The sequence below is a fragment of the Chinchilla lanigera genome, unplaced genomic scaffold, assembly GCF_000276665.1.
Source record: "Chinchilla lanigera isolate Chin_1 unplaced genomic scaffold, ChiLan1.0 scaffold00055, whole genome shotgun sequence".
In the NCBI taxonomy this organism is placed as follows: Eukaryota; Metazoa; Chordata; class Mammalia; order Rodentia; family Chinchillidae; genus Chinchilla; species Chinchilla lanigera.
The window spans coordinates 6,819,887-6,846,708 of record NW_004955456.1 but is presented as its reverse complement, the minus strand read 5'-3'; the positions used below and the strand labels follow the sequence as shown (position 1 = coordinate 6,846,708).

The window sequence follows — 26,822 nt, the reverse complement described above, 5'->3', positions numbered from 1 at the left end:
GTGGTGAGGCTGTTCCTTCTCCCGGCCAGATCCTGCAGGTATCTGCCGTGTCCTCTGCCGTGTCCCCTTCTCTGTAGATGGACAGGGACCAAGCGGGGCCTGAGAAGCGCATACACTCTATCTCCTTCTGGGTCCAGTTAAAGAAGAGGGTCTTGGCGCTAGGCTGGGGGCCAGGTCCTACCCTGGGGCTTGACCTCTGCAGTGGCGGGGACAGCATGGTGCTTCCTTGGCTGGCTGTCCCTCTGTTCCCGTTGCTGGAGACTCCATCCTCCCAGGTGGCCGTGGGCCCTGCTGCAGGAACAGAGGCATGTCTTGGGCATCCCTGCTCCAGGCTCCTGTCTAATGCAGCCCTAGATCTTGCCTGGTGCCAGAGCAAAGAGGCCAGGGTGCTGTCCAGGGTGTGTTCGTTCTGTTGTTGCCCCTGGTGGCTAAGGGCTGCAGTGACGTTTCTCAAATGTCTCGTGCTGTGTAACTGTTTTGTGTTTTATACAAAGCTCATGGACAAAGACTTTTATAAGGACCTAGAGAAGATCAAGACCATCGGGAGCACCTACATGGCTGCAGTGGGGCTGGCACCCACCTCGGGGACCAGGGTGAGTAGTGTCCAGGGCTACACACTGGGCCCGGGTCCAGTCTTGCCCAGTGAGTTCTGGGTAGATCGTCAACTGGAGGGCCTTCCCCTGCCTCAGGTTAGGGGAGCAGATCCTCGGCTGATTTGGCAGTGGCTGGTTGTCAGCGGACGCAGTCTCCTAGCGAGTCTCACTGAGGGCCGGCCACGGTGGCTTCCTCAGCCGAGACCTCCCAGAGCCCCGCTGTGCCCCCTTCCTGCCCATCGGCACCCCCACACACTGAGTGTTCCCCAGAGCAGAATCATGAAAGTGAAAGTGAGCAATCTGGATAGATTAAGAGCTATTAATGAAACAGATCCAATCACTAATAATCTTCCAACTCGGACATCGGCAGGCCCAGGTGCATTCCCTGGGGGAGTCTTCCAAACATTTTAGGAAAAAAATGATACCAGTTATGTACAGTCTTTTCCAGAAGGTAGAAACCGAAGGCACATTTCCTAACACATTCTGCGAGGTCACCCCATACCTAAAGCCAGACAAAAACATCGTAAGAAAAGAAAACTGCAGACCAGTCTGCCTCAAGAACAGGCATGCATAAGTCCTCAGCAAACATTAGCAAATTGGATCCAGTGACGAATAGGAAGAATTGCAAACCGAGACCTAGTGGGATGTCTCCAGATACCCAGAGCAGGCTCTGCCTTCCAAAATGAACGCATGGGATTTATCACATCAGCAGGATAAAGGAGAAAAACCATGGAACCATATTAATGATGCAGAAACATCATTTACTGCATCCTACACTCATAGTAAAATGTAGGACTAATAAAAGTCCCTTAAAAAATAGAAGTTGGAAACTTCACAGTTGTCAGTGTTTCACAAAATAGAGGACCTTGTCCCACCAACACCGGTGTGAGGCTCTAGGGAGAAAGCTGCTCCTGACAAATCCCCATCCTTGTCTTGCTGCCTGCAGTGGCAGGTGACAGTGCTCTCCACATACGAGTCTGGATACGTGTCTCACACTCCCAGGGGCTGCTGCGCCCCTCCCCAGGCACAGCCTGGGCTCTCAGCCTCAGTTGTCGCCTGTACAATGGGATAGTAAATGCATGCCCAGCCAAGTACCAGGAGATCCTAGGGCTATGGTGAGAATTAAATCCCAGTCCCAAAGCCAGTGCAGCCAGTCCCTGCACCCTTCCTGCCCTGGTACCCCCAAAAGTAATGCTCCTATCTGCTTGCGTCTAGGCTAAGAAGTCCATCTCTTCCCACCTCTGCACGCTGGCTGACTTTGCCATTGAGATGTTTGATGTCTTGGATGAAATTAACTATCAGTCCTACAATGACTTTGTCCTCCGAGTTGGTAGGTGGCTCTGGGGATGAAAAATGCCTCCTACCCTGTGCACGAGCTAGGACAGTGTTGTCTTGCGGAGCAGCTTGTGGAAGAGGGGGCAGTTCAGAAAGGGCTTTAGGATCAAAGATTAGGTCCAGCTCATGAGACACAACATACCTGAAACTCCTGCTAGGCAGGAGTCCAGTGGAACTGGATATTTATGGCCCCAGCCACTCCTCCACACAGCCCTTCCTTCTGGAACAGGATTCTGCAGAGCCAGAGGTCTGTGCTTGTCTTGTGACTCAAACACCTCCCGGCCTTCACGACAGACCTTGTCCTCTTCCCTGGCACGCAGGCCCCGACCCGAGATGTCCTGGTAGGACTGGTGGTCTGGGGACGTTCTGTTCCTCCCTTTATCACCACGGAACCAGCCTGCAAGCCTGCTGCTGTGCCTCCGTGGTCGGACTTGCTAGAGGGTGGACAAGGGTCCTCCGGGCCTTTGTGGATTCCCACTGGCTTCCCGCACTTCTTCCCGGGCTGACCCCAGGGACCTGGGCTCCAGGGGAAGTTACTCAGCCAAGTTCAGAAAAGTCAGTCCGCACACACACAGAGGGAATGTAGCGTGGGTGTCTGCTCAGCCTGGACAGCGCTGGTCACGGAGGGCTGCCGTGGGCTGTGCTGGGGCTGCCCGCTGTCCCACGGAGGCCAGGCCAGGTGGCACAGAGCCTGCACCCCATTCACTGAGGAGGAAACCCAGGTGCAGAGGGTGAGCACTTGGACAAAGATCTCCCAAGGGCTGAGTCAGACATGTGCACCTGGGCCTGGTGACCATGGCCTGGTGACCGAGCTGTGGGAGGAGGGGGCCCTGTTCCCAGAGCACCCGAACGCTGAGCTCTCTTCTGGAACCCACGCCTCATGGCAGAAGCAGGGCTGCACTCTAAGAAAAGCCCGGGAGCTGCTATAAATAGATCGGGGAAAGGGAATGCACCTGGGGACACGCTGTGGTCACAGAGGGTGCAGTGTCCCGGTGGCCACGAGGAGCAGGGCTCCAGCCACACACAGGTGACGTGCCAGGGCCTGGGGTGGTCCTCAGGCTTAGGAGCCGCTCTGCCAGCCTGTGCGTGGCAGCGTGCAGGAGACCATGTGGGACAGGCGGCCACCGGCCCTCTGTGAGGCTGGGGACGGAGCCCGGCTCCGGGTGACGCAGGTGACCTAGAGAACAGGACTTGAGGGGAGCAGCACAGGGGCGGGGTCGCATGCCCCACGGAGCCCCCGCCCCGCAGGTGACCACAGACCTGCTGTGACTTTTCCAGGCATCAACGTCGGCCCAGTGGTGGCTGGAGTGATTGGTGCGCGCAGGCCCCAGTACGACATATGGGGGAACACGGTCAACGTGGCCAGTCGGATGGACAGCACGGGGGTTCAGGGCAGAATCCAGGTCAGTTCACTGTGGAACCCCAAGACATAGTGCCCATTCTGCAGGTGTGGAAACTGAGGCTCTGGGAGCCGGTGGTGACCCCCAGGTCTGCAGCCAGTAGGCAGCACTGAGAATGCTGTGTGTTGGGGTGACAGCCCCTGGAGGAACCACCTGCGTCCTGCAGTTTGATTTTGCTGTTTGATTTGTGTGTACCGCAGCCCTGGGGGTCACAGAGGTGGGCCCCGAAGTGCGATGACCTGGCTGCTCCATCTCCCTCCTTGTCCCGGGGCCTGGGGCCATGCTGGTGTAGGAGGGAAGGGTCTGGTTTGCCTGTGTGTGAAGAGTGGGCACTGCTCATGCCCGCTGCATCTGAGCAACTCTAGGCCCCTGGGGTGGGACAAAACCAGTGGCCCTGCCTCCTTCTCAGCGCCATTGGTAGTGGCCTTTGGGTCTCCTCAGGGCGGGGCTGGCTCAGCTCTTAGAGTTCCCTTAGAACAGCTCAAAACCTGCCCTGAGCTGCACTCAGAGAAGGCAGGTGGCTGCCTGGAGCCTTCTGCTCCCTGCCTGGGGACTGCAGGTCTACAGGGCTTTGAAGGGACAGCTCTGTCTCTGGGGACTGTGGGTGGGGCTCTGACACAGACCGCTGGTGGGCAGGCTGGCTGACCCCACCCTCAGTGGCCACTGTCACCCTGCTGTGTCCTGCTGGGAGCTAGGCCAGTCCCTACACCTGGTTCTTTAACTTACCGTCAAGTCTCATTGGCTCACCCAGGGACCCTGTGGGGTGTGCGTATTTGCCCCAGTGTCCGAGCAAGATGCCAGGCCCCAGCATCCAGTGCTATGGCCTCATTCTGCTGTAGAGGCCACCAGGCTGGGCACTCAGCTGTCCCCCGCTGAGTGTCCACTGCGCGCCATTGCAAGGTCAGGGCTTGTGGGACGGAGCAGCTCCAGAACAAAGCAGAGACAAACCAGCTTGTGCTCTGCTGTCTTCTGCGGCTTGGGAGTTCTCTGGGCTAAAACACTAGCTGGGGATCTGAGAGAAAGGAGAGTTAAGAGATGTTCCCGTTGTCCCCGGCAGTTCGCCTCCACCCTCTGTGTGATGTGACCCCCACCCCAGGGCCCCAGAGGCAGTGGCACCCAACCCTGGTAACCAAGGGCGCCCCTCCCACTCGTGGGATCGGAGGCTCAGAGTCCACCATGCCCAGGGCCAGCTCGGTCCGCTGCCTTCCTGCCTGTGGTGAGGGTGTAGAGCGGCTTCGGTGGCCCACCCACCCCCTGGTGCTGGGTCCCTGCTCCCTGTCTGGGTGTCCTCAGCCCAGTGGCCCCAGCTGGGTTCCATTTGTCCAGGGAATGGGCCGTAGGATTCCCTGGGCTACCCCTTGGGCCCCTCCACATCCAGGTCCTGCCTCCCAGACCCCTACTGTGTACGCTGAGGGTGACGCTGGCTGCTCTCTGCCAACAGGTGACAGAAGAGGTCCACAGGCTGCTGCGGAAGTGTCCCTACCACTTCGTGTGCCGAGGCAAAGTCAGCGTCAAGGGCAAGGGGGAGATGCTGACCTACTTTCTTGAAGGCAGGACTGATGGGAATGGCACCTGCCCCCGGCCCAGGCACCTGGAGCGGAGGATGTATTCTTATGGCGGAGCCGGAGGCCAGGCCAGACGGCCGCCGCTGTGCCCTGCAGCTGGCCCGCCAGTCAGGGCTGGGCTCCCCCCGGCACCCCCTGGCCCATACCTGCCGTCCACAGCAGCAGGGAAGGAGGCTTAGTGGACCCATGTGGGCCGCTGGAGGCGCACGCAGGGTGATGTGGGCCACCATGGCCCCAGCCGGGACCAGCCGGATGAGCAGAGCAGGGAGCCGTGGCCGGGCTGCAGAGGAGTGTTGTCCACGTGTGGCCCGGGGCCGACAGGAGCTATGCCCGCACCACCCCGCCCTGCCTGGGTCTGGCCGGCATCGGCACTGGGACCTTCAGGACGTCTGCCGTGGAGGTCTGGCTGGCAGAGGGGCAGAGGAACCGTCGCAAGTGAGCCCCAAGATGGTGCCAGGCGAGAGGTCCAGGTCCACACGGGCCTGAGGGTGGCAGACAGGACGGTGTGGGGAGCCTGCAAAGCCACCTCTTGCTGCCCGGGAGCGGGGCTGCTGGCTTTCCTGAGAGCAGGTCCACGCTACAAGCCAGAGGCGGGTCTTCTGGGTCCTCGGTTGTCGGCCAGCACCAGCTGCTTGTCTCACCTGTGTGTCCCCTGCCGCTGCACCTGGCCTGTGACAGGTGGGCAGGCGCCACCTGCATGTCACTGTGGTTCCGCAGAGAACTGGCACCTGTCCTGCCTGCCTCCAAGGTATGTGGGGTCCTGGGTGCTGGATGAGAATCCAGGTTCCATTTGTGTGGAGAGCATGTGACTGTCACACCCACGAGTCAGGCTCCTGGAGGGAAGACGTCGTTTCCGGCACAGCCGGCCCTCCTGGGGACGTGACTTGCGAAGCGTATGGTCCTGCGTCCAGGTGGCCCGGCTTCAGTGTGCAGAGAGCGGCTGCAGTGGCCCCATTGATGCCTGGGACCCCCACCTGTGCTCCTTGGCGGCCACATGGAGGAGAAGACGGAGGAAGTGGGTGGTGGGGAGCAGGAGAGTGGCAGGAGGGGCCTGGCCGGAGTTGCCCCAGAAGCCTGGCTCCTCGGGAGCTCTGTCCTCCTCCTCCTGGGGAAGGATGCAGTTGAAACAAGGTTGGGGGTGGCCCAGGCAGGCACGTTGGCAAGGGGACATGCAGAGGAAAGGCGGCCGGCATAGACTGTGGGGAGCAGGTGGGCTGAGCCCTGCTCCCTCCTGGGGTCCCTCGCACTGCTCCCTGGGCTCCCCCTGTTGCCTCTATGTGGGTCCCTGTTCAAGTGGGTGGTGGTGTCCCCCGGACCAGCCTGGGTTACTTGTGTGGCCGGCAGGGGCAGCAGGGGCCTTGCCACAGCTCGGGCGGTCACTAGGGTGATGCTTGGGGCAGACGGACCCCCGGGCCCTGTGGGACTCGGGACAGAGGTAGGGAGAGGCTGCGGTCCTGACAGCTCCATGTGTGGGAGTTGCTCTCGGGCTTTCCCCTGACTTCGGGGTGTCCATCAGAGATTGCGGGCAGGCTCCAGGCTGCTGCGAGGGTTCCTGAGCTCTGGCAGCCTCATCTGGTCATCAGCTGTGACCAAGCGAGCCACACCTGACAACCTGCCCAGGGCGTTGCCGCCCTCCTCTGGCCCGTGCCTCCTCTCTGCTCCCGTCTGTCTTGGCTTTGGGGTGCCTGGCTCATCCTGTCATCCCCTTGCCGCTGGGATTTTCTCATCTGTCTGTCCTTCCTGACCAGATGTGAAGGGCTGGCGCAGGGCACGGGGCAGGGGGCGAGCCGGGATGTGGCAGGGCGATGAGGGGGCTGATGGGAAGGGCAGGGTCCCGGCGCAGCCCGGTCACATTCTGTTCCCGTGTGGCTGCCGGGCTGTCCGGGCGGGGGCAGAGGAACGGCCACAGCCCGTGTGTGCTCCACTGCACAGTAAAGGGGCTTTGCAGGTAGGATAGGGGAGGGGCGTGAGGGCAGGGGGGGACCCTTGGACTGTCCGGCTGAGCCCGCCATGGCCACACGGCCCCTCAGAAGTGGAAAAGGGGACAGGAGAGACGCAAAGCATGGCCAGGGCTCTGATGGAAAATGAGGGGACGCAGGACAACTCAATTGCCCCCAGCCCCTGCTGGCGAGAAGCAGGGACATCGCTCCCACCACCGCAGGGAGCGGAATTTGGCCACAACCTGGATGGACAGCGGTAGAGTGACCCAGTGCTGCCCGGAGGAGCTCAGCCCAGTGACGCCTGGATCAACCTCTGACACTCAGAGCCAAGTCAGCTGCCATGCAGGACCAGGGCCTGGGGTGCACGCCTCAGCATGGCTGCGTGTCCCCCAGCCCTGGCACCAGACTGTTCTGCAGGGCCGCCTGGAGGCCTGGCCGGGGCAGACATCCCCGTGTCCATCAGCAGCAGCTCCAAACCCTGCCTCCTTCCTCCGAGGTCAGGAGCCGCACTCAGCCATACGTTCCTTGGGGTTTGGTGAAAAACCACTTACTTCCTTTTTATTTGTGATAAACCTGTATTATATTGCCTTATTTATTTTTAATCTTGTACAGTATTCATGTACAAACGTTAGAGCCATTTGGGTAGGAGTCTCTCAAAATTATTTATTTTAAGATGCTCTGTACATAGTGCACCACTTACAGGTGCTGCCTGTCACTTGTACCAAAAATGAGGAAAAGCCCGGCTCTGCCCGGTTAGCCCCGCGCTCTGCGACGTCATGGCCCTTGGGAAATGGCCCTGCGTGTCCCCTCTTCGCATGCCTCCCGTGCCTGCCACTGTAGAGTAGAACACAGCCCCAGAATGCTTCCAGATGCTTCCATGGGCCGCGCCCACCCGGGCCGGTCTGCTCCTGGGGTGCCCGTGTCCTGTAGGTGGACGCCCCACACTCCCAGCAACCCAGTTGTCAGCCCGTGATTCTCAGACTCCAGAGCCATGGGGCGTCCCGACCCTCTGTCATAGATGCAATAACTGTAACTCGATGCTATAGAGCCCAGTCTGGCCCAGGCAGATTGGCCTTTCAGAGACAAGCCATGCACGGGAGTTTGCCCAAGGGACCTGCGCTTCGCAGAGCACTGCTGTCCCACTGGCCTCTCCGTTCCTAGGGTCCAGCTCCGCATCCCAGGCCAGTGAGCAGATGCAGCCCGGGTCCCCGTGCTCCTGCTGAGAGCAAGGAGGCGGCAGGGCCCCATCCCCTGTGAAGCCTCTTTCCACCCTCAGTCTTAGTGCAGCTCTTCCATGACCAAGGGCGTCTGGCATTAGAAAGGTACCATTCCCGGGGCTGCCTGTACTACACCGCACCACCCGAACCGGACACCCATCTTCTCCGCGTGAGCCTGATGTGGGCGGGAAAGGCCGGGGCACGCAGGTTGATATAGAGGATTGGGACCCTGGGCTTGGCAGGACACAGCCAAACTCCAGCCATCTGGGTTTTATTTGCGTTTCATAGGAAGACTATGCTGTAGTCCTAATAGCAACCTGGAAAGACTGCATTCTGCTTGCTGTAAGAGTCAAAAGAAGTGGTTTGGATTCCAGCATCAAGGGTATGTGTGGGGCACCGGGCAGGGCTGCCTCCGGGACCCTCTCATCTCGGGGACTTTGTTCCCAAGCCCCATGAGGCTTGAGTCCAGCAGGGAGGTTGGTGTGCAAGGCAAGCATGGGTGACCGGCAGGGAGGGATGGCGCACCTTCCACACTCGGTGTCTCCCACAGCACGGGTCCCCCAGGGGTCCCGGAAGTGCTGCTCGTGCTTCTCAGTCTGAGAATGTGTAGGTCTAAAGGAACCCTGGAAGTGGATGTGATTGTGGCTTCAGAATGGCTTCTATTTACACACATACATACATGCGCACGTGCACGCACACGCACACGCACACGGCCTTCTTAGAGGCAGTTGGGTTTTGAAATATCTGGCTTGGTGAAAGTAACAAAGAGCACAGTGCAGGTTTTTGTCAGGCGGGGAGCACCCCTCTTCCCTCCTGCAGTTGCCCTGAGAGCTCATACCATGTCCCTCGTCATTCCCACTGGTCCCCAGGTTTGAGAGCAAGTGTGTGACGGCTTCCTCAGACAGTGTCCTGGGGTCATTTTCCTTTGCCCTTGTGCTCTTTAGGCTAGTGGTAGAGGAGCTGCCCGGGGTGCACTTAAATCAGACTCGGGGTGTGAGGGTCCCACAGCCCAGCAGGCAGGATGAGGGGCTGCACAGGGATGGCCTAGGTGTGGGGAGGTGAAGGCTCAGGCCTTCACACTGAACTCGGGGGATGGCAGAGAGAGGTCTCCATCGAGGAACTCAGATCCCCAGCTATGGGCACACAAATCTTTCCATGCCCTTTTGGCACCCGAGAAGAAATGCCATGGCCAAGTGCCAGAGCTGGCAGAGCTGGCAGAGCAGGCACGGGGAAACGGAGTCGCGCGGCCTCCAGTGGCCCAGCCTCTCACTGTTGGGTAAGTCACCCAGAGCCGTGTGGGCTGAGACCCAGGTCCCATGGACCCAGCTGATGACAGCTGCCTGGGGCCCCGGCCTGGAAACTGCAGGTGCTGGCACTGTCCCTCTCATGGGGTTGGGTACCGAGCACAACCGCAGACCACATGGAGCGCAGACCGGGCAGTGTCAGGCCCAGGGGCTGCCTCCCCTCGAGGTCCCCACAGGAGCGCTCTGGAACGTGTCCGGGCATTTCCCGCCTCGTCCTCCTGTGGTCACAGCCTGTGAAGGCGGGTCCAGTAGTCGGATGCGAAGTTTGGCCACTACATGGTCCGTGCCATTATCACCCCTTTCAGATGCCACATTTGGGGGGCGGAGGTCCATGAGCAATGTACTATCAGATGTTTGCATTTTTAGGGTCCTTGAAAGTTTAATGCATTCAGTTCTGCACCCAACCTGTTCGTCATGTTTTAGAATGTTACTCTGCTAGAGGCCAGGCTTAGTTCAGATTGGTGTGTGTCTGCACGTGTGTGTGCATGTGTGTGCGTGTGTGCACATGTTTCACAGCATGAGTGAAATAAAAATCACCTGTTCCAGGGGCTAATATGGATTCATAAAAGGACCAAAATTAGAATGAAGCCAGGTGCCTGGCACCTGGGCCAAGCCACCCCCAGTGTCTTGACCTGAAACCGTCCCTGGAGGAGAAGGAGAGGGGATAGGGATCTACAGATGCTGGTGGCACATGACCCCAGGGGATGTCCCCAAGGCCCCTGAGGTCCTGTTCACCAGCAGTTGCTGAATCCCTTAGATTTTTTTTTTAAAGTGTCTGCAACATCCACACTAAGGCAAGGGGCCTGCAGCACTAAACTCGACCGATAGTTTTGCCTTTGGTTTTGGGTTTGCTTGACACACATGGGACTTGTGGGAGATCTGCATGACGGAGGAGTCTCCCACAGAGGCGGCAAGTGGGACCGAGCCCCAGTCTCCACGCTCCTTTCCCCCAGTTACAGAGCTGATTTTAGGTCTGGGGATGTCACCCCCAGTGTCCCTGTACAGTGGCACCAGTAGACGTGTGGCATTCCTGGCTTGTGGCTCACTACTGGCTATAAAATACACTTTAAAGGTCAGACAGGACCACAGTGGCTGCCGTGTGGCCTTGTCACCGGTGTGCTCACCTCACTGGGCTGGGCGCGTCAGGTCCAGTCCCATCACCCCTTGTGCAGTCGCTGAATTCCCTTCCACAGGACCCGCTGTGTCCCACACTCAGCGTCGCTGTCCTGTGTGGAGGAAACGGGACTCCGTGGGCCTTTGGTTGGGACCATAAATTCAGAAAACGCTTGTGACTATTCCCAAATCCAGCTTTGCAGTCTCTGGGCCTGTGTGGTTCACACATCCCTGCTGCCTGGCCACCTGTGGAGCGGGCAGTGAGACAGTGGCCATGCTGCAGGGAGAATCTGAGGCCCGGGAGGCTGAGGACTTGAGGGACACGTCACCTCTGTTCTGTCCCATCCCAACACTGCTCTTCCACATGGTTTCCATGACATCCAGGTCCCTCTGCTGAGAGTAGAAACTGCGCAGACTGTGCTGGGTTTCATGCAGAACACTAGCTGGTCACACAGTTGTGTGCACGGTGCGGGAGGGGCCCCCAGGGCTGGTGCGCTGTGCCTGCGGCTCCAACCCCCATCCTTGGGGCCCGTGTCCAGTCCTCACTGGCCCTGCAGTCCCTGACTTAGCCACATTCCTCCTTGAACATCACTGAGCCCCGCAAGGCAACGTGACGCTAGTCCTCAGTCATCCCTACTTTGTCAGATTGTGCTTTATATTCTACAGCTTGTTTTGAAATGCAGCCCGTATCTAAAATGTGCAGAATCTCCTTAAACGGAGGATAGATAGCTGCAGTCTTTCCCCGGAAAGCCTCGCTGACCTCAAGGAGGGGCAGAGCCATGCCGCCCCCAGACGACACAGGCTTCACTTTCGCAGCCACAGGGCTGCAGTTGCCGGTCAGGGGCGTCGGGAGCTCTGGGAAGCCTGACCGCCGTGCCTGCCGTTTCTCCTTCCTCCACGTAGAGCTGTTCAGGGTTAGGTTGGATGCTGCTGGCGGGATGTGGGTGGCCAAGTGCTTTCCCAGGGGCTGGAGAGCTGGGAGGAGCAGAGCTGCCCAGGAGTGGTCACCAGCACTGAGGCAGTTTGGGTGGGTGGGGAGAGAAAGACCTGGTCATTGAGCAGGTCTCGGTGCCCGTCCGTCCCCTGGCACCAGGCAGTGTTGACTTTCAGATGGGTTGTTTTCCAAAATTGCTTTCAGCTGCTTACTGAGAACTGGTGTTTAAACAGAGATGATTTCCTGGAGTAACTCCGGGGAGACCTAGGAGGTCCCTGAGGCTTGGTGGAGTTGTGCAGCCGGCTCACAGACGGTCCCAGAGGGGCCCTGCAGGCCTGACAGCAGCCAGGACTTGTCTCTCAGACCCACCAGCACCCCCTGCTCAACCCCGGGCCCTGGGCACACAAAGCACAAGTCTCAGGGGAGCTTCCTGAGGATGCCCACCGCGCCTCCTGCACACCCCAGAGGGTGGACACTCAGACCACTAGGAGCACACCCGCCCGGCGGGGAGGGGCCACTGTGTTGCCTTGATCCCTGTTAACACTGCACACACCAAGCCATTTGCACTCTAGAATTGCATGCTGTGAAATTCCTACCTGTGTGGACCTTTGAGTTTGGGATCGTGCAGCATGCAGAAAGGGCCAGGCATGGGTACACGGCATCCCCCGAAAGCCAGGACAGGTCGCATGGACCCTGAGTTTGTGTCGCTTGAGGACTTAATAGGCACCATGTGCTTTCAGCCCAGATGCCCCCTCCCCCTGTCCTCCCACCCCCACCACTGGAAGTCACCGCCGTGACCACGTGGTTGTCTCCTAGTGGTGACTCCGTCCTGACTTGAGGCAAGCCTGAAATCTCCTCCTGGATTTTCTTTCTCACCGAGAAAAGTCACATGAGCGCCCATGTCCGCCTGTGTTAGGCTGGAGAGGGATGTGTCCCTCTGTAGGAGGAGAGCGGCGTGGGTCAGGGGGTCAACTTCTCCCACAAGGGGAGCTTAGCGAGGACACAGCGACGCTATCCCACATCACAGCACCGCAGTCTCACTGGGTAACCTCTCGGGGTAGATTTGTAATCAATACGGGTCTATTTTTATGTCAACTGGACACTGACAAGCACCTTCCTGTCTTTTTCAAGATTGTTAAATTGAGACAAGTAATTGAATAATTTGTCCTATTTTTATTTTAAAAAAAAGTGAATGGATTGAAATGTTAAATGTGAATGTACATTTCTTAATTGCAACTTTTCTACTGAGTGTTTGCACTATACTTTCCGGAGTCTTATTTAACGAAAATAAAGAGAAGAAAAATTGCTTGACTAAACTCTGTGGCCCTTTTATTTCGAAAATAAACGGTTGTGTGGAGGTTTGAAGGCACCCTTGGCTGGTGTACATGCTTTCAAGGGGAATTTTATTATTCAAAGCATTAAGTACTAAAAGATCCCCCAATCAGACCAACAACCATGACTTGTACCAGCACCCACCCCCAGTTACAGGATTTTTGTCCTCTCCGTCTTTGTTTTTTTTTTTTTTTTTGGTTTTTCTCCGGTACCGGGAACCAAACTCATGACCTTGCGCTTGCCAGGCAGGCGCTTTGCCGGTGAGCTAAATCCCCACCTCCTCCTCTCCGTCTTTGAACTCACAGTTAAGTACAGTTACTTATTTCAGCCAGGTAATACTTAAAATTACATATGGCCACTGCATTTTCTTTTGCCTAAGTGCCTCTTGCATTTCAAAATATCCCACTTCTGACTTTTACAAGTTCCTTTAGCTCAGGACTCAAGGATAAATTCATTTTACTTCCACCTGTAAGTTCTTTATTTCATTTCCCTTCCTAGAAGATCCAAGTTATCTGAGGAGAGGTTATCATCTGATAGGTTATTTTCTTTGAAAAGTTTGAAAGTATCATTCTGTCCAGAATTAATCGAGCGATGAGGGACTGGCTCCCTGATGGTGTTGAGCAGTGTGAGTTGTTACTCCTGCGTATGTTGTCACAGGGTACTCAGGGACAGGGACAGAGGGAGGGGGACTGTGAACGCCCACCGGTGTGTGCTGTGGGTAGAAAGAGATTTTAAGGCTGAGCCATGGGGCTGGGGTATGTGAGGCCCACAGGACAGGCTGGAGACTGGGGAAGACTCAGTGTGTAGCAGGTCAAGTCCAACAGCTGGAGGCAGAATTTCCTGTTTGTCAGTCTTTTCACTTTAAGACTTTCAACTGATTGGATAAGGCCCACCCATGTTGTGGAGGTGATTACTTTATTCAAAGTCCTCCGATCACAAATGTCGGTTACATCTAAAAGCTGTCTTCACAGCATCAGTGTGACTGGGTTGGACTGGACATGTGGGAACCACGGCCCAACCAAACTGACCCATGAAATCAATCACAGATATGATGTCGTTTTTCTCTTTGACTAACGACTGCCTCTTTACTTTCAAATAATGCCAATTCCAAGTAAAGGGTTTTAAAAAATTATTATGGAAGGAATATCCCAATAAGTTAAAAAAAAAAATCAAAGGGCAGATACAGAGTTGGAGAGGGGAAAAAATATAACCAACCAGAAAACATGCAGACATGAAGAGATCTGTTAATGAAATGAATGCAAACTAGAAGCAATGACATAAACACATTCACCTTGCAATTTGGCAAATGTTTCTAAAAGGCAGAATGACCGCACTGGCAAAGCTAGTGACATCACACTTGTGTGCCTGCTCATGGGGATTTATGCACCCCCCCACCCCCGCAAAAGTTCACAGGAGCTGTCAAGTGTTAATAACAATACAGTAGAACGGGCCCTAGGTTTCCAGAAATGAATCCTAGACATGAATGGTTACTTTGTACAAGGGTCATCATTTCATGATGATGAAAAGTCGGGAAAGGCAGACTTCTTAATATGCCCCCAGGATGCCACGCCCCCGAATTAGAGCCTGCGGTGGGAAGGGACAGCGCTCCCGACTGTGCCGTGGGTTAGGGCGCACTGGGCCTCTCAGGACCTCTGGGAGCAGAGAACTTTCTCTGGCTGGGGGCAGAAAATGAAGCCAGACAGATTCCGAAGATGGGAGGTTTCGTGTGGCCTGAAGACAGGGAGCCACGTGACTAGGAGCATGGGGGCCCTTTAGGGTCTGGGGACAGGTCTGTGCCCGGCAGCCAGGGAGGGAACAGAACAACCCCAAGACCCACTTTCTGCCAAGCTGCATGAGCCTTGGGGTAGATTCCTGCTCAGACCCTCCAGGCACGAAGCCCCCTGACCTCACCTCGAGACCCAGGCAGGGCTCAAAGGCAGGAGATAATGCAGCGATGAACCTCCGTGTCACTCAGTTTGGGATCCCGTGTTATGCAGTCAGAGAGAAGGAAAACACAACAGACATCCATGCGCTAAACTCGCAGAAAGTGGCATGTTCCAGAAAACAAATACACCAACTATCCGTGCATCGCTGGCGGTGGTTTAAATCCACACCCCCGGCAGGTCATCTGGCAGAGCACGGCAGTGCCATGTGCTGGTTCTCTGGACCTGCCTACAAAGGGGCAGTGGGGCATAGGCAGCAGGTGCAAATATGATGTTCAGATGTCAAGAAAGGTTAGAGGCAGCAGCTTCTCAGAGTTCCGGGCATTTTCAACGGGAGGAAAACTACCAAGGAAAAGCAGGTACTTAATGCATTTCCTTCCCTCAGAGGGTTTTCTGACTGCGTCTTGTGCAGACCGTGAGGGTCTGCACACACTGTGAGGACTGAGGGACTCATTTCTATGCCAAGCAATGGTGTAAGTTACACCTGTGCTTTTCCCTAAGCGAGCCCCTCCCAAGCACCAGCCTTACCAGGTGCTCATGAAAGCCTTCACTGAGGAATCCTGCTGTTTGTCCAACCCCACATGCCACACACACATCCCGTGCGTCCGGCTCTGGGAATGCCCCGCTTCCCTGTTCCGGGTTCCTCACAGCCACCTCTCCCAGAAAGTCTTAGAAGGATGAACAGGGACTGCGTTCTGCCTGCGTCTGGGCACTTGGGTGGTAGCGCCCCTTCCTTCTGCAGCTGGCTTCCCGGGCATCTTCCTGTGGGCAGCGCATACACACTGTTCTCCATCTCATCTGTGAAATGTTCCAGAGAATTGCATCCTAATCATCAGCTCAAGGGGAGAGCCTGCGGATGACTGCATAGACTCCGACAGGGTAAACACGCAGTCATCCTAGAAAAGGAAGCATAAACCTCTAGGAAATCAGGGGCCACACAGACCTTCTTTGCAGGGCCTGCAGTCTCCAATCTTTCCAGAACACATTTCTGCAAATTCCTGCGGGGACTCCCCCTGAGATTTGATTTTGTTCTTCAAAAAAACAAGAGGAGCGACAGAACCCACCAGACTCCACGTCGGAATCCATTTGCATGAAGTGCAGACTTAGAACAGTTCTTGTGAAAACAATTTATTTTTAGTAATAAAGATCAGAAGGAATTGGCCCCGCAGTACTTCTCACTGTGTTACATAGTTCCAGGCAATTTTTCCGCTTTATAGTTTTACATTTTCTCATTTGAAACAATAAAGTTCTAGCATTTTTATACATCTGACAATTTTACAACCTGATAATTAGAAAAAAGGAAACAGTCTGAGTAGGTGGAACTCGTTCAGAAAGTTTGCAAATGTTTAAACATACAACACGGTCAGTGAATTCTTGTTCCTTATAACGGGCACTGGGTGAATCTGAAGGCATTGGTGCCACTCTGGCCCTCCTGCCTCTGTGAGCAATCTCATCAACCCCTCTTTGCTGGAATCACCCAACTCACCCTGGATCTGAATTACTTCCCACCTGCCTGGGGATAGAGAGTGAGACTTTCCCCCATCTCTTCAAACACGGCACCCTGGACTTTGCATGTCCTTAGCATCTATCATGTCCTGGTTTTTAGCCCAGTCTGAGGTCTTACTTTTCAGGCGGCCCTTTCTGATCCCCCAATAGCAATAACCTCTGTCCCCATGCCTGAGCATACCCTGCCCACCCGCCCCAGATGCACAGGAGTGTCAGGCAGGCAGCAGTGCAGACTAGAGAGGAAATGTAAGCATACTTGCAAGAAAAAAGCAATCCTTTTTAGACAGATGGGGCGTGGACATTTCCAAGGATACAATCTAGCTCTGTATTTAAAAGACCAAGACACATTCCTATCCCTACAAAGGCGGCCCTCAGAGGCCTGCACCATATGTGATTTGAGGCTGGTGCTGTATTGAGCCAAAGCTTCTCGGGCTTCTGCTCATCTCCTCCTTGCTGTGTGGTCTGAGAGTGACAGAGCCGCCCCTTGGGAGGACCCTGACACTACCTAGGGCACAGAGCACCCCAGGCAACTGCAGGAGGTTAAACTCCTCTAGTGCCACCCGGGAAGCTACATGAACATCCCTGCAGCTTCCAATGTCTGTAGGTGAGAGGCAAGGTCTCAGGGAACCAGAGAACCTGCTAGACCCAGCTGGGAAACTGTACTGGCCTGCCTATGCCCTGCCACAAACCCCTGCAGCCCATTTCCTTTCCTCCCACAAACTCTCTGCCAGCCCTCAGCCCTGCTGGTCTGTGCAGGTGTCCGGGGAGGTTTCTCTCACACAACCACCTCCCTCCTGCGCCCAGGTCTCTCCCAGGGCACAGGGAGCGGGACACACAGCCACCCTCACACAGGCCTTGGTCCTATGCTCTTTCATTGCCTTGGGACAGGTTTTTGTCATTCTCCAGATAAGGACCCCGGGGGTCAGACAAGCAGAGAGATGTCCCCACGACCAATCCAGATGGTAGAGGATAGGAGTGCAGTCAGAGCTCGGGACCTTTCCAAGTCACACAACACAAAGAACCCAGACTTTAAACTGCAGACTGTGACCCCAGTTCCTTCCCCTCAGCATCTCTGACACAAGATCCACTCACACTGCACCCACCAGGGACCGCAGGGCAATGGGTGTGGATGGTGCGGTGGGTGTGGACAGTTAAGTCAGTCCGAGGTGGTGGGCTCCTGGGCATCGAACTGGACCTGGACCATGCCCATGCTAGGCAACCCCTCGGCCTGGATGGTGAGCTCATGGTGCACAGCTGCCTCGATGTCCTGCAGCAGACGGGCCTCCCACTGTCTCACCCGCAGCATCTGCTCAGGAGAGAGGCCTCAGTTATCCCCCAGCATCTTCCCTAGAGATGAGGTGGTGCGCTGCAAAATGCATTTACCCAAAGAGGTGCCTACTAGGCCTGGCGTGCGCGCAGGCCAAAGACACCAGCCAGCCCCACCCAGAGCCCCTCTGTGCTCCGAGCGGAGGGGCCACACATTTTCAGGAGGGGCCCTGCCTGCCAGTCACAGGGACAAGGCAGGTGCCCCTAGGCAGTGCCCTTCTCAGGAAGCCACTGGAACATGAGGGCTGCCAGGGTGGGAAGGTGAACCCACAAAAGCCAGGGTATGACCCAGTGGTCAGAGCCCACAGGAGGGAGGCAGGGGAGAAATGAGAAGACAGAACGATTTTCAAGGTGTCCAGTGCTGCTCCCTCATCCCAGCACACCCAAGCCAGGTGTGTGCTGAAGGTCTCTGAGCTCTGTTACCAGGATTTGGGGGTCAGAGGAGCAGTGGGACCCTGGGAGGGAGGTGCCACACATTCCTAAGGGACCAGTCCCCCTCCTGCTGGTGCCCCCTGGGTGGTGTCCTCCTGTTCCTTGATTGTAAGGACTCTCGAGGACAGAACCCCCCTCCCCAGCTGCTGCCCTGGTGCCTGATCTGCTGGGGAGCTTAGGAAGATTGCTGTGGGAGGGTGGGACGGCTCTGTGCCTATGCCATACCTGGGGAGGGTCAGGGCCATGTTGGCCAGGCCCTGCGAACCCAGGACAGCCCAGGAGAGGTCTGCAGCGGACAGTGCAAAGCACAGGAAGGAGCCGACCCTGCCCAGGCGGGTGGCGTCCACAGAGGCTGCAGCCTCCGAGGTGGAGAATGCTGGCTCCTGCGGCCCTGTCAGATGGGGACCAAGGACAGAGAGCAGCCAGGGCCCATGGCTGGCAAGTCACAGCCTCCACAGCAACACTGGCTGCAGGCTCCCCTCAGAGCAGAGAGCCCCGCTGGCACAGGATGGCCCTGGGTCAGGAAGGCTGGTGGCCCGGTGACCTCCTGTGCAGAGCGGGTGCCGAGCAGGCCGCAGTGGGGCAGCATGAACCCTCTGGGGGATGGGAAGAGACAAGGTGAGACCTACCACGGCTGCCCGCTCCTTCGGGTCCCGTCTCTTCCTCTTGGAGGTGTCTGGCACCCCAGGCAGACCTGCATTGCGTGGCCAGCGATTTCCTTGCAGGTCCTCTGCCTTCTGCTGTGGCTTGGCCAACGAGGCGGGCTCTGGTGAGTTGTCCCCGAGGGATGAGGGGTCTGAGCAGGTCCCTGGCTGCACGCTGGGGCCCTCCTCCAAGGCGTAGATGGTGGAAAGCCTCCTCCTCCTGAAGGTGGCCCTAGGGCTGAGCCCTGCTTGGTGGGGCCCAAGGTCCTGGGCAGAGAGCGCAGACACTGGGGACTCTTGCAGGTAGGAGGCCCGGCCTCCAGGCCTTGGGCTCCAGTACGGGGCTGCCTCCTCTCCCTCAGGGGTGCTGTACTTGATGGGCATCTTCCAGGGTGGCCTCTTTGGCACTCGAGGGGGGCTCTCATCCTCAGAGGAGCTCAACTCAGCGTTCTGAAAAGGAAAACACAGATCCGGTCTTGGACAGTCACTGGGACCTCAAGGTATACACTGAACCCCACCCTGGGCACATTCTCATCAAGCACAATTGTCCGTAAGAGCAGGATGGTGGCACTCCAAAGGGGACACCCGGCACCAGGCGACTGCACCCTTCCAGCCTGTCACCAGTGACTGCCGTCAACCCAGGACTGCAATCAGGGGAGGGCTTGCAAGAGTAGGACCGAGGCCCGGGGACATCCGGGTAAAACCCTTCCCCTGGAAAAGCAGCAGGACATCATTCAATCATCTCAAAGTGCAAACTCACAGCACAAAATATGAACCTGCTCACAGGCGCTGCAGCTCTTCAAGCACAAACACGCACAGCAAGTGGGACGGGGGACGCAGGTGAGCGTCCCACCTCACTGTCACCTTGGCCGAGTTGTTCCTCTGAAAGTAAATCTGAGCTAATCCGGCCCACTGTATGCCTGTGCTCGCCTTCCTCAGACGCGGACACGCGACACGCGACACGCTCAGTCCCCCACTGGCAGGGTCTGCCAGGCGCTGCTCCAACCCACTGCGGAGGAGGAACGTTAACGAGAGAGCCATGCCGAGCGTGTGGTTTGCTGTTCCTTGTCATACTTTCCCTCATAACAGAGGATGACAACTGGTTCCACATCACTTACATTACGTTCAGTATTGAAAGTCACTCAGAGAGCACTTGAAGGCTGTCCCTCGGTTCTATGGAAATGCCATGCCATTTCACATGAGGGCTGCGGCACCTGCGGATTTGGCATCTAAGGGGAGCTCCAGTATGAATCCTCAGGTGGCAGATGTGTTTGTGTCCACCGTGAGACATGCGTCTCTGCAGTGCCCTTGAAACTGCGCCTGCCAAACGGCCTGACAGCCACTGACACCTGCCGGCTCTTGTCCTCCCTCGGTGGGCGAGACACGCATCATGCTAAGGACACTGTGGTGCCTCCACCCGATTGAGGGACGTTCAGAGCAACACCTGGGTCCTCATTCTGTTCTGCCCGCTCTCGGGGAGTGATTTCTTGCATTTCCTTTCTGGCAGTGAGAATAAAAGTTTCCAGCTCCATTGTCCACTGCAGGCAGTGACAGCCCCAAACTGCTAAGGCTGCCATTGAGTCGGGGTCGAGGAAGACATGGAGTGCTTCTAAAAGAACAGGGTGAAAAGCTAAAAAAGCCGCGAACGCCTGCTGGTGCTACATGATGAGTATTTTTGTGTCTGTTGCCTGGACAGGAGCCATCAGGAGCAGCGCAGAACTCACAGGAGAAGAGCCCAGAAGGACACTCGAGTATCCTGGGAACAGGACCCTCCGGTCAAGGTCAAAGAGGAGACAGACCCCAGCAGTCAAGGTTCAAGTCTGAGACTGCACCCTCAGAACACCCGCTCACGGGGCTAACTGCATCGCAGAAAGCACGAACACTACATCCCTTAACTGAATTCACACCCGTGTCTGTGCAGAGTGTCACCTTGGGAGAAGCAAAACTTGGAGGTGTTGAAGTAATGAGAGAGACAAATGCCTCTGAGGAAAGAAGCAGGTGAGCATGTTTGCTTTGCTCGGAGGCTACTGGGGAGATGAATCCAAACCAGTGGGAATGTGTATCACTATATCGTTTGCTGCATAAGAAATTACTTTGAAATCAGCACTTGTAAAGGAGATTTGAAGTTCATCTACTTGAGAGACCAAGATCTCAGAGTAAAGAACAGGGGGTGAGGAGAAAGAAAGGGACTCTTACAGAAAAGAAACAGAAAGACATTGTTTCACTACAGGAGCTGCTGTTAAGTAGCCTCTTCCTGAGAGTGAGCTCAGGAAGATTACAGGGAAAACAAGTTGGTGTCCAGAACAGATGTAAGAAAACATCAAATGTACAAAGCATCATCTCACATGAATAGGGAAGAGAGATCTATTTCTTCTCTTTCTTCACACGTTCTGTTGTGTGATTGACCATTTGGAAAAAAACAGAACAACAATAAGACCAAATCTCAGTCTCATGCCTTGCTTTCATTGAAATAATTATAAAGAGTTAAAGATTATACTCTTAAAAATTCATAAATTAACAGGAAAAAAAACCTTTAAAAATACCAAGCAAAGTTGGGTTCTTATATGACACCATCACTAAAATAAATTCCACATGGATTAAAGACTTAAATGTAAAAAAGTTGTAAAAGTATTGGGAGGAAATATGTGTGGATTAGTCTGCGAGCTTGTCCTAAATAAGGCTTTTCTAGGACTCACAACTTAGAAGCGAGCTTGTCCTAAATAAGGCTTTTCTAGGACTCACAACTTAGAAGCCATCAAAGAAAAGAATTAAAATATAATTTTTAAAAAAATTTCTACAAAACAAAGGAAAAAATGACAAGATAAAAGGCAAATCACAGTTCCGATAGGGAGCCCTGCTCTTCCTGTTATTTAGGAAAGCACAACAGCCTGGTGGATAAACCACAAGGTTTTACAACAGCTCCTAAAACCATGCCTTCCTCACACACATGTTCAACTGCGACCTGGGTTTCCCTTAGGATCACTGCCTGATTCTGCAGGGCTAGCGCTTCACTTCACATCTCCAGGAGACAGCTTATGAATTTTCCTCTCTGGCCTGGACAGCGGGCGGCTGTATCCTCCTGGCCTGCCCCAGTCGCTAAGGAGGATCTTACCGCCCAGATATCCGAGGCCACACAGGCCTGGGCAGGGGAAGGACAAATGCCCAGTCTCCGACAGGAGGTTAAGTGCCACGGGGTGTGGGTGAGATCACTCAGCGGGCTTCCAGGCTAGGAAAGAGCCAAGCTGGGGGACATTCGGGGCTGGAAGGACTAACCAGGGGAACGGCATAGGGAGGGGCAGGAGCGGTCAGAGGGGAAGGGGGAGGGGAAGGAGGGAAAGGGGTAGGGGAAGGAGGAGGGGGTCCGAGGGGAAGGGGGAGGGGAAGGAGGCGGGGAGGGGAGAGGGGAAGGGAGAGGGGAAGGGGGATGGGGTGGGGCGTTGTGGGGGCCCCAGCATGCTCTCTAGGGATCTGTCCTGCCCAGGGCCCAGAGCAGCCAGGGCAGGAGCAGCTGCACATCCCCTGGCTTCCACCCCAAATGTCCAGCTGCCCACAGGCCCCGGTGCCCTCCTGTTCCCCGTCCGCCGAGGTCAGCCCACCTGCTCGCCCCGCTCCATCGCCGTCCGGCGGTTGCCGCGCGTGGCCCGGGAGCCTCGGGAAGCGCCCGCCGCCGCTGCCCCACTCATGCCCACGCCGCTGCGCAGCAGAGGCCGGCGGGTCCCGTGGCCCTGATCAGCCGCACCTGCCGTCCCTCCTCGGTGCACCTGAGCGCGTCGGGGCCTTCAGGAGGTCAAGCCCCGCACGGGGCATCCCCTGGGGGCCAAACGCTGACTGCGTCATCACAGCAGCATAAAGGGAGGGGACTGTCACCCCGAACCACGCATCTGAGACCAGAGCTTCCAGTCCCCCAAGCCGTAGGCCACCGGACTGCCCCGCCCCAAAGCAGCACTACCCAGACGCTGCGGTTCCCGGGGCGGGTCTCAAACTGGAGCAGCTCAGAAGCCCGGGAGGACTCCTTACAGCCCCGCACTGGGCCAGCCTGGTTCCTCAGGACTTCGGGGGGTGCTCTGGGGCGGGTCCTCTTTGGAGCACTCTGTTAATGACTGGCAGTAGCAAGTACCCCAGAGTACTGGTAACTTAGTCCATGCTGATCCGCGCTAGTACTGACCTACACTAATTGGCGTCCCCCACCACACCTGCGTGATTACAGCGCGCGATCAGGAAGCCAGGGCCTGACGGGAAGGAACCGCTCCGAATGAGACATTTAGGCAACTTTACTCTTTTGGGGGAGCAAGGGGGGAATCTGTTTGATTTCTTAAAAATATGTTGAAATGTTTTTATTAGTACCCGTTTGCAGTACATGATCATCACTTTCCTGGTGGGAGTTCCCACGTGGACATAATACATCTTGATTCTTTATCCCTCCCCCTCCATCTCATTTCCCTTCCCTTTTGCAAAGGTTCTAGCTTCATGTTTCTTGTTATTTATCTTTTATGTTGCTCTTTAATTTATTGCTGCTTTGCGTTTCTCAGGGAAGTCATGTGACGCTTACACGGTGCCCCTGATTTATTTCACTTAGCATTATGGTCTCAGGGTGCATCCACCTTCCTACAAATGACTCAGATGAATCCTTGTTTATGGCAGAGTAGTACTCCATTGTGTGTAAAGGTTTGCAATGCACAGTGAATGTATTTATTGTGAGTAGTTGGCACATATATCAGTTAGGTCACCTTAAAACATCATCTGATAAACACCTAATATAATTAAAGTAATTAGTCGGAGACCAGCTACAACAATCAGAAGATGCTACCCATGATAGTGTACGTTAACTGTAGCCTCCCAGCAGTATCCTGAGAACAACATGGGGAGAAAGCCCATTTTATTTTAATTTATTTTTTTCCGGTACCAGGAATTGAACTCTTGATGTCATCCTTGCCAGGCAGGTGCTGTGCCGCTGAGCTAAATCCCCAGCCCCTAGAAAGCCCATTTTAATGAGGGAAGCTGAGTCCACAGGACCGGGTGCATTGCTGGGGTCACCTGGTGGAACGGAGCAGAACTGAGACGAGAACCTGGCCGGTCTCATGCAACTTCGTGTGCTCTGTGTGCTTGTCACTGTTACTTTTAGAACATATTATTTTTCTAAGTTGCCTTGTGGTATTGGCAAGCTGTCTCCCCTTCTCTGTAAGATGAGGTGGCATGGGAGGGGCTTCCAGCTGTGAAACATCTGCAGATCCAGGAACCTGAGCCGGGGGAGTGCAGCTGTGGAGAAATGGCACTGACTCAGCCTCCAGGTCTGTGGGCAGGTGCTGAGCTCAGCTTGCATGGTGGCGCTCACCCCCCCGCCTTGAGTGTCCACTGGTGGTGGATGAAGCTGATGGTCTTGAGTAGTGAGGTCATCCTGAGGCTTCATGAACAAGGTGGTCGGAGACCAGCTAGCTCTGTGGGATCAGTCCTTCCCATCCTGGGGACACAGGCCAGGGCAGCAGGGTGACCTGCTGGAGGGGTAAGAGCCAGATGTGTGTTGGCCAGAAGGGGTGGCTCTTCCACCCTACTGATGGGGCTCTTGGGGTGCAGTCAGCATTCTTGTGCATTAAGCTTAAAAGTATGGGGGACCTTGGCGCAGCGGTTCCCCTGTGTGTGTTGCAGGAGCTGACAGACGGAGCTGTTGCGTGTCTCCTGATGTCCACAGAGCATCATCTTTAGGAGCCCAAATTAGGTGCAGTGCAAACAGCCAGGAAAAAAAAGACCAGCAGTGCAATCAATTAGATCCAGGGAGAGGGTTACCCTGTGGGAGTAACGTGTGTGTCTATACAGGCGTGTGCAGGGCATATGTGTGCAGGTGTGTATGTCCATGTAGGTCAGTACATGTACTGCACGCAAGATGTGTACAGCATGTTAAATGAGGAAAGCCTGTGGAATACATCATGCAGTGTGTTCCCATCTTCAAAATTATACGCACATGCGCACACATGCACAAACAGAAGTGGTTAGCACGGCGTGCTGCCACACACCCGCCATCCCAGCACTCTGGGAGGCTGAGGCAGGAGGACTGGAAGTTTGAGCACAGCTTGAACAACTTATTGAAACCCTGTCTCAAAATGTAAAAAATATTTTTTAAAAGGGGCAGTGGTGTAGGTGTGTGCAAAGGCCCTGGGCTCAATCCCCAGCATATCCACTTCCACCGCCACCACCACCAGAAATAGGAATAAAAAAGGCAGCAATAATCCCAGTGACATCCAGGAGCAAGATGATGGGTACATTTTAATAACACTTAATCCTCTTTCCTGTTTGTCTAAAAAGAACACATAAGGAGTGAGTACCTAGTCCTTGTGTGGACAAGTGGTTTTTTTTTTTGGTTTTTAGTTTTTTTCTGGTACCAGGAATCGAACTCACGACCTTGCACTTGCCAGGCAGGCGCTGTGTTGCTGAGCTAAATCTCCAGCCCCACAAGTTTTGAATTGCTTCTGGCAGTGGCCCCCTCCTGTCCAAGTCTTCCCATCCAGGCGAGGACAAGGCCACACCCAGGACAAGTGTTTGTCACAAGCCCGGGTGGACCCAGAATAGTGTCCTTCAGAGACAACTGTGCCCTGGTCCCCAACCTGAGAGCTGAGCTGTTGCAGGGAACGGGGACTTGGCATGGGCCTGAGGGGAAACAGGCTGGGACCCGGGGTGGCCAAAGAGGGGTGAAGAAGGGTGGAGAGCCCTGGGTGGCCTGCAGGGTTTCCTAGGGGACAGAGAAGCCGCAGTGACCTTGGCCAAGCACAGGGCTCAGTCCCAGGCAGGACCAGGTGACTATGATGATGTCCCTATTTCCCAGGAGGAGCTCTGAGCTCTCAGGGTCTAATTACTTTCTACTAGAGGATTCATGTCAAAAACATTCACCGGGACAGATCCCGTTCCATCTGTCAATGGGGAAGCCAAAGCCACAGTGCTGCTAAGGACCTGATGTGGCTCCACCCAAGACCCCACACCCGGCATGTCTCAGCGTGCCAGGCCAGCCCAAGGGCCCCTTCAGCCTCTGCTGCCCAGGGTCTCCCCGGCCTCCTGTGCCCCCAGCACCCCACGTCCTGGCCCCCATGCACACTGGTTTAGACGGAGTGGAAGACTGATTTGCTTGTGCATAAATGAGGTGGGGGAGGGGCAGTGCATCTCAGTGGAGGCACACTAGCCTGGCGGAGTGTCACCTGTTACAGTCTCCACTGTCTGCACCATCTCACACCATGTGCAGGGCTCAGGGGGCTCAAGGCTGCCCCAGCAGGGGCGGCCACACCTGCATCCCCAAGCTCCCAGGTCCCTGACCAAGCAGCCTTTCTGCAGGACGAGGTGAGGGAATGTATACCACCCTGGGGCCTGGTGTTCAGTATCTGTCCCCTTTTGCTAATGCGTATGGGACCAGGAGGAGGCTTCACCACCAACACAGACTGACAGCCTGGTCTTGCCCCAGTGCCCTGGACACCAGCCCTGGGTTCATCCTGTGTTTAGGAGCTGAGCTTGTTGATGTGACAGAGGGGGTGGCTTTCGGTTAGCAGGGAGCGTACGTGTGAGCTATTTTTTCCAACCTTTCTTTTGATGTCCTTTATCCACCCAGGAGATAAGGGCGGAGCGCTGGGCCTTCCCACAGATTTGCATCATCCCTGTGTTGATCACGGAAAACAGGCAGGACAGCTTTTCGTGTTTTTCCCCAGGTTAAAAACAATTCCCCTTCTGAAGTTTCCCTGAATTGCAGCATTTTCTGTTTGGAAGTCGGACTTGGCCTTTGACCCTTGCTTTGGTTTCCAGAGCACCATTGCCCAACTTTCCGGCTGCGGGTGGGTGCACAGCGCCCAGCACAGAGGTGGAACCGGGAAGGTGGGTGACGGAAGGCTTCGTGAGGTTTCATCATCCTTCCGCCGGGGCAGCAACAGGAACCCCCGGCAAGACCCCGGATGGCCACAGGTCACATTTATTCAGCCCTTACTTATGCTGAGCACGCTGCCGTCTGCACCTTATAGGCCAGGAAACAGGCCCACAGCCGTGCAGTGGTACCTGGGGGTGTCAGGTGAAGACCCAGGCCGTCTCGCCCCAGGGCGATGTGACTGCCCCTCCAGGGCTGACCAAAGTTGAGCTCTTCCAATGCATCACAGACATTTTATAATTTCCTCCATGGAAACGCAGGGTGGTAAGAAGGCCCCATCACATTCTGGGCAAGGACGGTGCGCATGGCTAGCTCATGGGCGCCCCCTGCAGCACACAGCGGGACCC

General features: G+C 55.7%; 2 protein-coding genes across 4 annotated transcripts in view; one reads left to right on the top strand and one right to left on the bottom strand.

Annotated features, from left to right (window-relative positions):
- Adcy1 (adenylate cyclase 1 (brain)) overlaps positions 1–12,717 on the top strand; it is a gene marked incomplete at its 5' end in the record, with an annotated part of 96,999 nt that extends 84,282 nt beyond the window's left edge. Inside the window, 4 exon segments of the mRNA XM_005396644.2 lie at positions 495–593; positions 1,809–1,923; positions 3,207–3,331; positions 4,770–12,717. Of these exon segments, the coding sequence (XP_005396701.1) occupies positions 495–593; positions 1,809–1,923; positions 3,207–3,331; positions 4,770–5,072 (642 nt within the window). The 3' untranslated portion in view covers positions 5,073–12,717.
- Positions 12,718–14,788: 2,071 nt separating this feature from the next.
- Positions 14,789–22,423, bottom strand: LOC102012500. Of its 3 annotated transcripts, none has more exons than XR_001236320.1 (4): positions 22,181–22,423; positions 18,570–19,034; positions 17,286–17,488; positions 14,789–15,572 (listed from the first exon to the last, which is right to left on the bottom strand). XR_001236320.1 is itself a non-coding variant. In XM_013520512.1 (3 exons), the coding sequence occupies exons 1-3, from the start codon at positions 22,265–22,267 to the stop codon at positions 17,339–17,341; spliced, it is 702 nt and encodes a 233-aa protein (XP_013375966.1). In that variant the 5' UTR covers positions 22,268–22,423; the 3' UTR covers positions 17,224–17,338. The 3 variants fall into 3 exon arrangements, 1 of the variants encoding a protein (XP_013375966.1); XR_001236319.1 differs by lacking the exon at positions 14,789–15,572 and adding an exon at positions 15,796–15,958; XM_013520512.1 differs by lacking the exon at positions 14,789–15,572 and having other exon boundaries at positions 17,224–17,488.
- Positions 22,424–26,822: the final 4,399 nt, after the last annotated feature.

Excerpts from the sequence above, each read along its gene's own strand:
- LOC102012500 (XM_013520512.1), bottom strand. The coding sequence starts at position 22,267 with ATGAGTGGGGCAGCGGCGGCGGGCGCTTCCCGAGGCTCCCGGGCCACG. Across the intron at positions 19,035-22,180 it reads CGATGGAGCGGGGCGAGCAG|AACGCTGAGTTGAGCTCCTC; the intron begins GTGGGCTGACCT and ends TTTCCTTTTCAG. Across the intron at positions 17,489-18,569 it reads CGAAGGAGCGGGCAGCCGTG|ATGCTGCGGGTGAGACAGTG; the intron begins GTAGGTCTCACC and ends TCTCCTGAGCAG.